This window comes from Salvelinus fontinalis, chromosome 4 (assembly GCF_029448725.1).
Source record: "Salvelinus fontinalis isolate EN_2023a chromosome 4, ASM2944872v1, whole genome shotgun sequence".
Lineage (NCBI taxonomy): Eukaryota > Metazoa > Chordata > Actinopteri > Salmoniformes > Salmonidae > Salvelinus > Salvelinus fontinalis.
The window spans coordinates 73400390-73413815 of NC_074668.1; the positions used below are offsets into that span (position 1 = coordinate 73400390).

At 42.8% G+C, this 13426-nt stretch overlaps 1 protein-coding gene across 7 annotated transcripts in view; it reads right to left on the reverse strand.

The window, feature by feature from the left end:
• Window positions 1–988: 988 nt before the first annotated feature.
• LOC129854356 (liprin-beta-2-like) overlaps window positions 989–13426 on the reverse strand; it is a 35185-nt gene continuing 22747 nt past the window's right edge. For all 7 annotated transcript variants that reach the window (XM_055921300.1, XM_055921299.1, XM_055921301.1 and 4 more), the window contains 15 exons: window positions 8659–8734; window positions 8383–8507; window positions 8049–8116; window positions 7870–7930; window positions 7681–7722; window positions 7362–7485; window positions 5738–5873; window positions 5456–5584; window positions 3548–3698; window positions 3128–3239; window positions 2877–2965; window positions 2595–2717; window positions 2336–2461; window positions 1953–2141; window positions 989–1756 (listed from right to left, as the gene is read on the reverse strand). In XM_055921300.1, coding sequence (XP_055777275.1) covers window positions 1553–1756; window positions 1953–2141; window positions 2336–2461; window positions 2595–2717; window positions 2877–2965; window positions 3128–3239; window positions 3548–3698; window positions 5456–5584; window positions 5738–5873; window positions 7362–7485; window positions 7681–7722; window positions 7870–7930; window positions 8049–8116; window positions 8383–8507; window positions 8659–8734 — 1755 coding nt within the window. In that variant the 3' untranslated portion in view covers window positions 989–1552. The remainder of the gene's footprint in view (window positions 1757–1952; window positions 2142–2335; window positions 2462–2594; window positions 2718–2876; window positions 2966–3127; window positions 3240–3547; window positions 3699–5455; window positions 5585–5737; window positions 5874–7361; window positions 7486–7680; window positions 7723–7869; window positions 7931–8048; window positions 8117–8382; window positions 8508–8658; window positions 8735–13426) is intronic.

Consider the following 13426-nt stretch of genomic DNA (forward strand, 5'->3'; position numbering starts at 1 on the left):
ATAACATTTTTGATCAAAGAAGTTGCATTGATACACTGTATATATATTTTTTTTACAGCCACTGATTTCCCTGTATCGTCGCTGAAGAAATGGTGTGGGGTTTTGACCTAAAAATATAGTTCAGAGAGCCATCCTCCACTTCTGATCTTCACGAGGGTGAATACACAGAGTGCTTTCTGCTGGTTTGGTTTTTGCTTCTCACAAGTTCCAAAGCAGAATCTGGTCACTGCGTTGTCTCTTTACACTGGAATAACACATATGTAGACTATACAGATGTTAAAGCATGACTTTAATGATGGACCTGAGGATACAATGAACACCATAATGTTGCAACAATATGGAGAGCAGCATGGTATGTAACAGTAGTCCAACATAATGAATTATACTCCACCTACTGTAGTATTTTAACTTGAGCCATAGCGTCACAAACACCATGAGGGAAAAGGACAAACTGTATGATAAATAACATATCTTCAGTTCTCTGAAAAACAATGCTGAAACTCACCAGGTTGTCCTCAGTCTGAGCTGGAGACAGAACTGTCCTCAGTGGTTGCCTGATGGAACATTAATCAGCAATCTGAAAACTTCAGCATTCATGGCTTAGCAGTCACATGATAGTATACGTGTAACAATGTTGTAAATTCAGGTGTGCATTGATGGAATAATTATTTGAAGCCGCTGTAGCATTATTATTGTTTATAATCCATGATGTGTGTTAGGAGTCAGCAAGAGCACTTTGCTTCAAAGAGTCAACATTGTTTAGTTTGGCCAGTACCCCTATCATCTTCCACCACTATAAATAATGCATTTAGGAGTACAATTAAAATGAACTATCCAACATGCAGCATACAAAAAGCAAGCGCCTACAAATTATTTTTATTTTCAATATATAATTAGAGGCTAACCGAGTTGTATTGTGTGCAAACATGAATGATCATTTTATTTTGTGAATTTACCAGTTATTAAATAAAACACAAAATAAATCAAACAAGCTTATATAGTTTGTATTCATTTTTGTACATTGTACCATAACTCAAGAAAGGCTGTTGATCGCTAAGATACAGTAAATCCAGCAAGGTCAGGAGGAAGGCTACAACGGTCAGTAACACATAGAGGTCATGTTCTGAAGCAATGGCAGAAGATAGGAAAGTTGAATCCATCTCATTTTTCGAGGAATGCAGAGAGCGGCTTTCAAAGGGAACCATTATACAACCGTAACATTATGAATCCTCATTTAGCCGGTCAGTCATGATTTCAACATATCCAGGTCAATTACTTGATAAGCATATCCAGTAAATAAGTAAATCCAGCTAATTATCATACAGGATGTCCAGCTAATACCCAATTAGTACATCCACATCATTATATGCTCACACACTGTAGCTTGTCCAGCAAATAACCATTTGGTGATAAAATCAATATGTTAGAATTTCCCCCGAATCACAAAATCAGCACCTTGATTCAGGGAGAGCGGGGGCGTGTTCACATAGGCATGTGGGGCAGGGTTAAAAGTCATAAGATTGGCAGTCATTGGCTGAGGGGAGCGTCAGTGTCAGCTTTTGGGCCCCACCTGCTCCCGACTCTCTGGCTCTCTGTCCAGGATGGGGCTAAGGCCTCGGACCCCTGTGTACAGCCGGTGGGAAACCCCATTCATGGCTGAAAGGCCCCCACTGTCTATCGGGCAGATGTAGTCCGCCAAGTCATCCGGCCTCCTCTTCCTCAGGTGACTGAAGTGGGTGAAACCAAGCTTCTTGGGCTGAAATAATACAGGAAGACAAGGCCTTAAGCTAGGGTTCTCTATACACAGTATGTACATTGAACAATAACTACTGTGGATTATTTCTAAAACGCAATACAAGAACATTAGGCAGATGTCATTACATGTACACAGTATTCACAGCACATTATAGGGTAATCACAGGCCCTCTTCCATGGACATACAGCAGTCGTACCCGGACTTTGGCGGCGGTAGTGAGGGGTGCATGGCCGGTGGCGTTGGCATACTCCCGTTTCTCCAGAGTGGCCTGTGTCCCCACCAGGGCAGTGAAGGCGGTGGCCAGGTGGCGGCGGAGCAGGGTCTTCTGAGGGGGGATGTTCAGCAGCATGGCCAAGGTCTCAGAGCTGAACCGCAGCTCCAGAATCTAAAGTACAGGGGTAGAAGAGAGGGCTGGAGCTCACTCAGGTAGGAACACAACCATCTTTAAGTGCTGCATCCCAATTCTCCTGTCTTCTTCCAAAGTGTGTTCCTGCAGATGACAGGGGGTGTGCAGCTGCACACTTCAGAAATGTTTGGGGAATTGGGACGCATGCATGTTCTGAGGTGCAGTCCACTCACAATGAGACCTCCATGGACCCCACTGCCCCGTAGGTTGGGTGCGTACTCAGCCAGGTCCACCGCCCGAAGCCACTCCATCACACGATGGTTGGACCATTGGATCACCTCTGAGGGAGAGGGGTTCCTCTGCCCAGGGAGAGAGCAAAATGAGAGTTCCTCGTTAAACAAATCTTAACTAATTTCTCATCCATCATTCCAACTTTTCTCCTTAGTCACTAATTTCCCTCCTCCCCCCACCTTAGGGTCCCTACCCGCTCACCTCTTCTCCAGGCCTTCGTCGGAGGCAGTGGGGGTTGAACTTGTTGACGTGGAGGACGTGGATAGCACACTTTATACTGAGGTGATGAAGCTGACTGGTCACCTTCAGGTAAAGCAGGTCATTCTGGGAAACAGTTTAGATACTGTAGCTCAGTAGGAAAGCTAGGGCGTATTCAATGTATGGAAACCTTTTTATATTAAATGGTGATATCAAATGTGAGCATTTACACTCAACATTTATTGTACGATTCACTTAAAAAGACATCTCATTGTTTAGCTTTACCACGGTGAGATACTGGAGCATCCTGCCATCCACTCGCCCCTCGTGGAACTGGTCCTTGTACTGAGGAAGGCCTATGTCATCCAACCATCCTGCATGTGACCAATCAGAGCTAACCATTTTAACAAGGAACATTTTCCATCAAAATATCCTACAGACAATGCAGTTGACTCATTGTGCACCTCAAATACCACACTTCTGGCAATGTCTGAATATAGTAGATTTTGATAGAACAGTTTAAGTCGTAGACGTACGTGTAACCCAGATGTGGTCCAGTTCAGAGGACTTTTCCAGGGCTTTAGTACTGAACCCCCTTAGAGCCAGCTGTAGTTTCTTCCTGTGTAGCGGGTGTTTGATACCCATTTCCTGTGGACACAGAAACATTTACATTAAAATTAAGTTCCCAAACATGCAAGGTTTTACTGTGGTTTCCCAAAACCAATCAATGACTATGTTTATAAGTTCAGAACAACATGAACCTGATTCCTGCAGTGTTACATGTTCTCCAGAGAGTATTATGACACAGTGTCCATATCGAATCCTGCTGAGACTGAAAAGTTCTGAGTGACTGAACCTAATTGTGACCCTGAGTCTGTCCTAATATAGACACCATACAAGCAACCATTTTGTATGTTTTTAAGTTCATCAGAGTAGCAACTCTCTCCCTCAATGACCTTCTCAAAGTCCTGTGGCCTTGCGGACAGGAGCGTCTGTCCGTTGTCGACCCACTGCCGAGTCAGGTTGACGTACTGGCCCAGACCATAGTCCTCCAGCCAACCACACACCTGCTCTCTGGTCCACTGGCTGAATGGAGTGTTCATATCCCTGATAGACAGAATGAGAGAAGTTAGATTAAGAATGCTTGAGAGAGAGAGAGCACTGAAGCAAAACAGGGTTCTGTCTACATATATTGCATATGGCCTATTCAACATCTATACGATGTGAACAGTATGCCCTATATTGAAACGGGTGCAGTAGCAAACATATGACTCATTTCAGGAAACTAGGCGTATCTCGCACGTCACTACTTCACAGGAGAGGCATTTGAATCTAATGTATATATTTTCTCATCAAAAAGCATTTTTTTGGCAGAAATGCCTTCTAGAACATGTGAACTTTTATGTGCCTTAAAAACAAACTTGTATGCCGTCTGTAAATAAAAAATATTTTTTTTACATTTCGAGCCTAGTTGGTTTAACCATGGAAAAAGACAGTAAAAGGGGATAACTAGTCAGGTTTACAACGGAATGCACTCAACTGAAATGTCTCTTCCACATATAACCAACTCTTTGAATCAGAGAGGTGCCGAGGGTTGCATTAAAAATCGACATCCACGTCTTCGGCGCTTCGGAATTACCTTGTCAGCTCGGGATTCAATCCAGCAACCTTATGGTTACTGGCCCAACGCTCCTACCCGCCAGGCTACCTGCCACTAGCCATGATTGGCTGAGAGAATGGTTGGGCTGGACATGCTGAGATGATTTCAGATTGTTCTGCCATGTTGCACTCTTCTGTCTATTACGTAAGCTGCTAAATATGTGTAGGTAATCCTTTCTAAAGTGGCTTTTTTGAAAGATATCACAAAAAACTGCATAAGTGTTGCTAAGGCTCTCCACTTTCTGGAGGAACGAGTTTTGAAATCAGTGGAATGCCTGGTGGAAGCAGAGTATGATAGCTAAGGGGAAGGCGTTTGATTGCAAATGCAGAGGGAGTCAAAAAGAAAACACGGAAGTCTGTTGAATAAAAACACGCGTCTAGATTACATTTTCAAACTAAGGGCAACCATGGCATTTGTGACAAAAAGGGAGAAGCATTCATCCATGTATACGGGTAAGAGAGTCTAGCAAGCTACATTAAGATATTATACTTTTCTAATTTTGTTAGAACGTCGTTTTCATTGCACGTTAAAGTGTACTGTTAGCTAGCTAATATTAGCTGGCTGGCTAGCTAACATTGTGTGTATAATCTGTGTAGTAATGTTTTCAATTTTCAGAGCTATTTACATTGCTAGTTATAGACTAGCTAAAATTGAACTTAGCTAATTTGTTAGCTTTCGCTACCTGTAGATTCATGCAGGATAGCAATGTTAAGAGTTGGGATTATGGTTCATTGATTAGCTAGGTACAAGTCTAAACAAGACTCCATCCACTATGCAAGTAACCATTTCACTCTGTTTACACCTAACAAGCTAGAAACTAAGCAAAATCATTGTTTAGAAAGTTGCTTTTAATTCCCTGGTTTTCTAGACTTATATATATTAAATGCATGAGTTTATTGGTGTTAAAAGGCACCAGTTATGCTATTTTTATTTAATGTAAAAAACACCATTTCAAATTGTTCTACATAAGACCAAATAGAGGCGGTTGGTCCCATATTGGGCACACTTTATTTGTATAGATGGTCATACTATCAACAAGCCATCTGTTGATAAGCAACTCTTTGCTAAGGTTACGGTTAGGTGTAGAATAAGTGTTAGGGTAGGGGTTAAGGTTAGTAGAAATGTTACTACATTGTTAATTCATGCCATAATCTGTTGGGGAATTGGGTGGTGTCAAGGAGTTATCCCCCAAATCCAGTCTTACCGAACAGTGCTCCCAGACTCAGGGGTCCGGGTCAGCCTTGGCCCTGCTGTGGCACGCAGCCCCCCTCTCCTAAACTGGTTTGGTTCCAGGTCCTCCCCCTGCAGACCCCCTGACTGGGTCCGCCTGATCCTGGAGGAGAGGACCGTATTTGATTTCATAGACATACTGTACATAATATTCAAGACTTGGGCGTCATTCACACCCCTAAGCTTGCCATTTTAGGTGAGGTATATGCTCAATTTACTGTATGTATTTTAATTTAAAAATATATATACCACTCACTTTCCCCAGAGCTTTCTGATACTGTTATTGTTCCTCAAGTGTTCTGGTGAGCCAATAGTTCGTTGACCCGACTCCGCCCCTGAAGACTGGGGTGAAAGGTCAGAGGATGAGGTGTCGTCCATTTTCTCCGTCTTTCCTGTAAGAAGGGGGAAAGATCAACAAAAATGATCTTTATTTTCTAGTTGTGTATCTATCATTGAAACATTTAAAATCTGAAGTTTATATCTGGGCGAAGGTTCTGGTTAAATGTGAAAATGTGCAATGCAAGAATAAAAGCAATCAACTGGTTCAAAAAATTAATTTCTTTCAAGGAGAGCAAAACAAATAGCTGATGTTATCTTGGTGAAAAAAGTTTCATACAGGCGGAGAACCTTCAAAAAGACTTGAATCTTAATGACAGAATTATGTTTATTGCCAATAGCCTGTGAAGAGAACTAGCACGAACATGTTAATTAACTCATAGCTAGTGCCATGGACACATATCCCTGAAATATAAGAAACATGAATGTATTGGAAATGCCAAGTTATATGCTGTCATCTTACACAGAGCACACATTCACCCCAACAGACATTTTCCCAGTCCCAGAACAAATTAAAGGAAATGTACAGCATTATACCATGAGCCATGAATGCATTACTCCCTTCCATCTTATGAGCACAAGTGAACAGCAAACCTGGTTAAATATATTTTTATAAACAACATCTCACGGCACAACTTCTCTCCCCCATGTGACCTACTTGTGCACGTACAGACATGTATGTAACTGATAGATGCACATGCACGCATTGAAAAGCATTAACATGATGTGTATGTCAATTGTAAAGTATTTTGTCTGTAATGTATTTTTCGATGTGTCGAGCACCAGTAAGACTCACTGATAGGCGCTAGGGGATTGGTAGAGCTTTGCTTTCTCATGTTTGTATTGGAGGCCTTTGGCTCTAACCGAGCACCCAAAAGGAGTGAGAGCACATAGAAAGGGGTTCCAGCTGCTGGGCCTGTGCCTGTTTATGTGCACAGCACAAAATCCCACCACTGCAACCAACTAGTTGCAGCTGGGAGGCCAATATAGATACATTTTGTGGGAGGATCATGTACTCATGGACTTGATTCCTGCCACTCCAAAGCCCAGGGTGGAGTTGAGGTGAGTGTGGTCCGTGAGAGAGGGTGGGGTTGTGTGGACCTTGGTCATTTAGAAAGAGAAGGTGGAATTGGGGTAAGCGTGGTCTGTGAGAGAGAGGATGGGGTTGGGTTCAGTGTGGTCAACCAGAAAGAGGGTGGGGTTCTGAACATGGTATGTCAGGCAGTCAGGAATATCCCTGAAAACCTTTGCTCCGGTTGGGGCCTCGCTGCTATTAGCTTTGATCAAAGTGACACTATCCACTGATCAGAGTCCTGTCTCAAAGGGAGGACCAGGTCTTGGTCTGATCAGCTATCTGGGGCTTTGTGCTCTGTGGTGTAGAAGGGGCCAGAACTAAGCACATATGGTTTCTCGGAGCAGGTCTGTCCACCATGCAACATAAGATAGTGAAACCTACAGTATATTCTGAGGTGAAGGTGTCTGAAGCACTAACAGACAGTGTGTGTGTGTGGTGGGGGGGTGAATTAATGCTTCTTTAGGCTTACTTGAGTCTCCATCCTCACTCCCCTCTGGAGACCTCTGGCTCTGTGTCTCACTGCACTCTCCATTATGCTCTGGGAAGGAGGCCTTCACCGGCAGGGTCTGGCACCGGTTATCTACAGGCCCATTCTGGAGAACAAACAGACAAATTAAACAATTAGACCAATAGAAAATGTTTTATTTTACTTTTGATTAATTCATCTATTTTCTATAAAATTGATTGACAAGACACAAAACAATCATGTGGTCAGAAGTGTGACCCAAACACAAAAAACAGTAATGGTTAGATATGAAAGTGAAGAGTTTTGTTCACAGTAATAATACCTCAGTAGACACTTCAGCCTCTACAGGAATCACCACTACATGCTAGAGGTAGGAAAGGTGAAAAACAGTCATTAGATGACAAGGAGTTAGTGCTGTGATACAGATTGGGGAGAAAAGTGTAATGCCCTTTCTAGACAGATTCTCTCACTCTGGTCAGTAAATGGTGTCAAGTGAAAATGTCCCCACTACCTTCGATGAAGATCCATTCTGTAGGTTGTCCATACTGCTTGATAAAAGTCGGGGATGTGTCCTGATAAAAATGCATTATCATCTGATTATTCAATTCACAATGATTTATATTGTTTAGTGCAGCCCCATAGATCTCTTAAAGAAGTCCCATAAAAGGTGTTCCATTCCCAGAGTCTCACCAGAGTTCTCTTTCCTTCTGGGCTGGCAGTAGGGACACGAGCTGGGGGGATGAACTGCTGAAGGACATCTGGACCAGAGGAGAGACGGGGATGAGGACAGGGAACAAGGAATATGATGGTAGCGCCATAACCTCTAGTTCAACAGTCAGAAGACTTGTGAAAAGGATGCTTCTGAACCATATTGGGTAGGATCAAAACATGTTTAAATCCAAAGACACTTTCTACCTTCATATTGTGCTGATACTGAAAACTGGAGTAATTGTCAGTGTATGCTTGGGGCTGAGAAAACAATTTTTTTCCCCCCTATCTGAACATTCCCCTTCCTCTGACCCACCTCAGTCTTTTTGTTCTCAGGGAGTACACTGGGAGGAACTGTCCTCATCACCACTCCATGCTCCCGTTCCTCACTGCTGCTCGATGGAGTACTCTCATTGGATATTGAGAGGATAGTGGGTGGAGCTATCAGAGAAAGAGTGTCATAATGAAAATGTTCTGCTTTCTCTAGTTCATTATACATTTGAATGTAAGGAATGTTTTACCCTTTTGGTGGCTTTTCATTTAAACAATCAATAACTAGAGTAGTACAATGTATGGTAGGGGAGATTGTTACCTTGTCTTGGGGTCACAACATCTCTGAATTGTCTGCACTGGACTAAGAGCAGTGTGAGCTCCTCAATACGCCGGTCCTGTAACAGGGAGATGAATCCATACAGTACCTTGAAAAAGTATCTTCACATGTTGTGATACGTGGGATTAAAATTAATTTAAATTGTCAATCTACACAAAACACCAAATGCCAAAGTGGAAGAAAAAAAATGAGAAGTAAAACATTGTTGTTTAAGTGTTCAGCTCCGAGTCGAAACGTGTTAGAAACACCTTCTGCATTGATTACAGCTGTGAGTTTTGGGTAAATCTAAGAGCTTTGCAAAACTGGATTGGGACATATTTGTCCATTATTTTGCAATAACCATTGTCACTTCCTGTTGAACACGAAATGAGAGAGAGCTCAGTGGTGTTGTTTTGAAAGTGTATTGGAAAGTTTTAGTAGCTAGCTAACATTTTAGTTTGGATCTCACGACGCAGTTAGCATCAGTTGCTGGGTCTGCTAGTCTCTGTCCAGTGATCCTGCCAACTAAGGCCGGGTCTGAAGATCTATTTACCTAGCTGCCTATCAAGCAAGCAGGGTATTCTTGAGGGCTTGAATGCAGGCCGCCACGCGGTTAGCCATTGTAGGCTGGGACAGAGGATTGTCCCGGGTTTGTGGCTTTCTAGATCCCTGCTGTTTGTCATGTTCAATCTTCCCTGTGACCTGCCTTGTTTGAAACTGTGAGGAGTAACAGCCTAGCCTACGTTGCTAGCTACCATGACAAAGACCAAAGCCTGTGTGAGCACCGTTGAGGACAGTGGTGTCCATCACACGTGAAGGATCTTTTAAAACAAACGAGTTCTAAAAGCAGTCGTTGAAACAAGAAAACTGGGTTGTGTTTTGTCAAATTCTGGTGGATCCAACCCTGAAGCACTGGGGTGGCAGCATCATGTTGTGGGGGTGCTTTGCTGCAGGAGGGACTGGTGCACTTCACAAAATCGATGGCATCATGAGGATGGAAAATTATGTGGATATATTGAAGCAACATCAAGACATCAGTCAGGTCAGTTAAAGCTTGGTCGCAAATGGGGTCTTCTAAATGGACAATGACTCCAAGCATATTACCAAAGTTGTGGCAAAAAGGGTTACTGACAACAAATTCAAGGTATTGGAGTGACCATCACAAAGCCCTGACCTCAATCCTATAGAAGATTTGTGGACAGAACTGAAAAAGCATGTGCAAGCAAGGAGGCCTACAAACCTGACTCAGTTACACCAGCTCTGTCAGGAGGAATGGGCCAAAATTCACCCAACTTAGTGGGAAGCTTGTGGAAGGCTACCTGAAATGTTTGACTCAAGTTAAGCAATGTTAAAGGCAATGCTACCAATTACTAATTGACTGTATGTAAACTTCTGACCCACTTGAAATGTGATGAAAGAAATAGAAGCTGAAATAAAATCTCTACTATTATTCTGACATTTCACAGTGATAAAATAAAGTGGTGATCCTAACTGACCTAAAACAGGGATTTTTTACTAGGATTAAATGTCAGGAATTGTGAAAAACTGAGTTTAAATGTATTTGCCTAAGGTGTTTGTAAACTTCAACTGTATATATCTTCCTCCACATGGACTATCCTGAAGCTGTGCGCCAGAAGAGGAAAAAAACTTATCCCAGCCATGAAAGCTGCCAGAGCACTTGGAGACGTTGCTTACATCCACTATGACAGGCTCATTGTCCAGCTTCCCTCCCAGAAGCCTGGAAGGGATGAGAGAGCCAAGCCTATGGGTTCGTAGCGTCAACTTTGCAGCACACACCTCAATTTATTAATGGACTGCTGAATGTATATTTTTTTCTCTTGCTTGGATAATTATTTTGATGATAGCGCAGTAGCAATACAAGGAAAAAACATATATAGAAGAGACAAATGCTCATGGGGGATATGTTGCTGTATATACAGTGCCTTCAAAAAGTTCAGACCCCTTGACTTTCACATTGTGACGTTTCATCCTTAAACGGATTAAATTGTTTCAATCTACACACACACACACACACACACAATACCCCATAATGACAAAGCAAAAACAAGTTAAAAAAATAAAAATCACATTTACATAAGTATTTAGGCCCTTTACTCAGTACTTTGTCAAAGCACCTTTGACAGCGATTATAGCATTGACTGTTCTTGGGTATTCGCGCTACAAGCTTGGCACATCTTTGTATGTAGATCCTCTCAAGCGCTGTCAGGTTGGATGGGGAGCGTCGCTTCAAAGCTATTTTCAGGTCTCTCTAGAGATGTTCGATCTGGTTCAAGTCTGCACTCTTTTGGGTAACTCCAAGCCGGCGGTTTTGCTTTTTACTAAGAAGTCGACTCCTTCTGGCCACTCTACCGCCTGATTGGTGGAGTGCTGCAGAGATGGGAGAACCTTCCAGAAGGACAACCATCTCCACAGAGGAACTGTGATGCTCGGTCAGAGTGATCATCGGGATCTTGGTCACCTCCCTGACAAAGGCCCTTCTTCCCCAATTGCTCAGTTTGGTCGGGTGGCCAGCTCTAGGAAGAGTCTTGGTGGTTCCAAACTTCTTCCATTTAGGGACCTTCAATGCTGCAGAAATGTTTTGGTACCCTTCCCCAGATTTGTGCCTTGACACAATCCTGTCTCGGAGCTCTAGAGACAATTCCGTTGACCTCATTGCTTGTTTTTTGCTCTGACATGACAACTGTGGAACGTTATATAGACAGGTGTGTGCCTTGCCAAATCATGTCCAATCAAGTGAATTTACCACAGGTGGACTCCAATCAAGTTGAAGAAACATCAAGGATGATCAATGGAAACAGGATATACCTGAGCTCAATTTCGAGTCTCATACCAAAGGGTGTGAATACTGTATAACTGTTAATTTTTGTAAAAATGTCTAAAAACATATTTTTTGCTTTGTCATTATGGGATATTGTGTATAGATTTGAGTAAAAACATTAAGGGATCTGAATGGAGCAAAGTACAGAGAGATCCTTGATGAAAACCTGCTCCAGAGAACTCAGGACCTCAGATTGGGGTAAGAGACATTAAAGCTAAAAGAGACATTCAATGTCAGATTGGTTATTGTTACCCAGCTACCAATCACTGCACTTTATGAGGCTTTTGATAAGCTCTGTGGTCTTTGTAGTGGAATCTGTGCTTAAAACTCAACACTTGACTGTGGGACCTTAAAATGTTGTATGGGGGACAGTTAGTCATTCAAAACTCCAGTCAACCCCTATTATTTCAGGGTTAGGTAATTTATATGATTTGTTAGGCCATATTTTACTCCTGAACTAATTTAGGCTTCTCTAAACAAAAAGGGGCTGAATACTTATGCAACAGTCTTAGTTAAGTAAAAAATATATATATATATATATAAAAAAAATTATCCACTTTGACATTAGCGTATTTTCTCTAGATAGACTTTGCTCCTAGTGGCCGGGACTTTAATGCAGGCAAACTTAAAATCAGTTTTACCAAACTGTCACGTGCAAAAAATTTAAATAAATCCTTGACCACCTTTACTCCACACAGAGATGCATACAAAGCTCTCCCCCACCCTCCATTTGGCAAATCTGACCATAATTCTATCCTTCTGATTACAAGCAAAAACAAAAGCAGGAAGTACCAGTGACTCGCTCAATACTGAAGTGGTCAGATGACGCGGATGCTAGACTACAGGACTGTTTTGCTAGCACAGACTGGAATGTGTTCCGAGATTCATCCAATGGCATTGACAAACACACCACCTTAGTCATCGGCTTCATCAATAAGTGCATCGATGATGTCGTCCCCAGTGACTGTACGTACATATCCCAACCAGAAACCATGGATTACAGGCAACATCCGCATCGAGCTAAAGGCTAGAGCTGCTGCTTTCAAGGACTAAACCATACGCTTATAAGAAATCCCTCTATGCCCTCAGAGAACCATCAAACAAGCAAAGCATTAACACCCTCTTAAGTTTGAATCCTACTACACCGGCTCTGACGCTCGTCAGATGTGGCAGCGCTTAAACTATTACGGACTACAAAAAGGAAACCCAAACGCGAGCTGCCCAGTGACATGAGCCTAACAGACGAGCTGCATGCCTTTTATGCTCGCGTCAAGGTAAGCAACACTGAAGCCTGCACAAGAGCACCAGCTGTTCTGGATGGTATGTGAGAATGCTCTCTGTAGCCTATGGAAACAAAACCTTTAAAAACAGGTCAATATTCACATAGCAGCTGGGCCAGACGGATTACCAGGACGTGTACTCAAAGCATGCGTGCACCAACTGTCTTCACTGACAATTTTCCACCTCTCCCTGACTGAGTCTCTAATACATTTCAAGCAGACCACCATAGTCCCTGTGCCCAAGGAAGTGAAGGTAACCTGCCTAAATGATTACAGTCCCGTGGCACTCACATCGGTAGCCATGAAATGCTTTGACAGGTTGGTCATGCTCACATCAACAGCATCCTCCCGGACACCCTAGACCCACTCCAATTTGCATCATCTGTTGGGGCAATCTCAATCGCACTCCACACTGTCCTTTCTCCCGTGAACAAAAGGAACACCTATGTGAGAATGCTGTTCATTGACTACAGCTCAGTGTTCAACACCATAGTGTCCACAAAGCTAAGGACTCTGGGACTAAACACCTCCCTCTACAACTGGATCCTGGACTTCCTGACAGGTCACCCCTGGTGGTAAGAGTAGGCAACAACACGTCTGCCACACTGATCCTTAACACTGGGGCCCCACAGGGGTGTGTACTTAGTCCCCT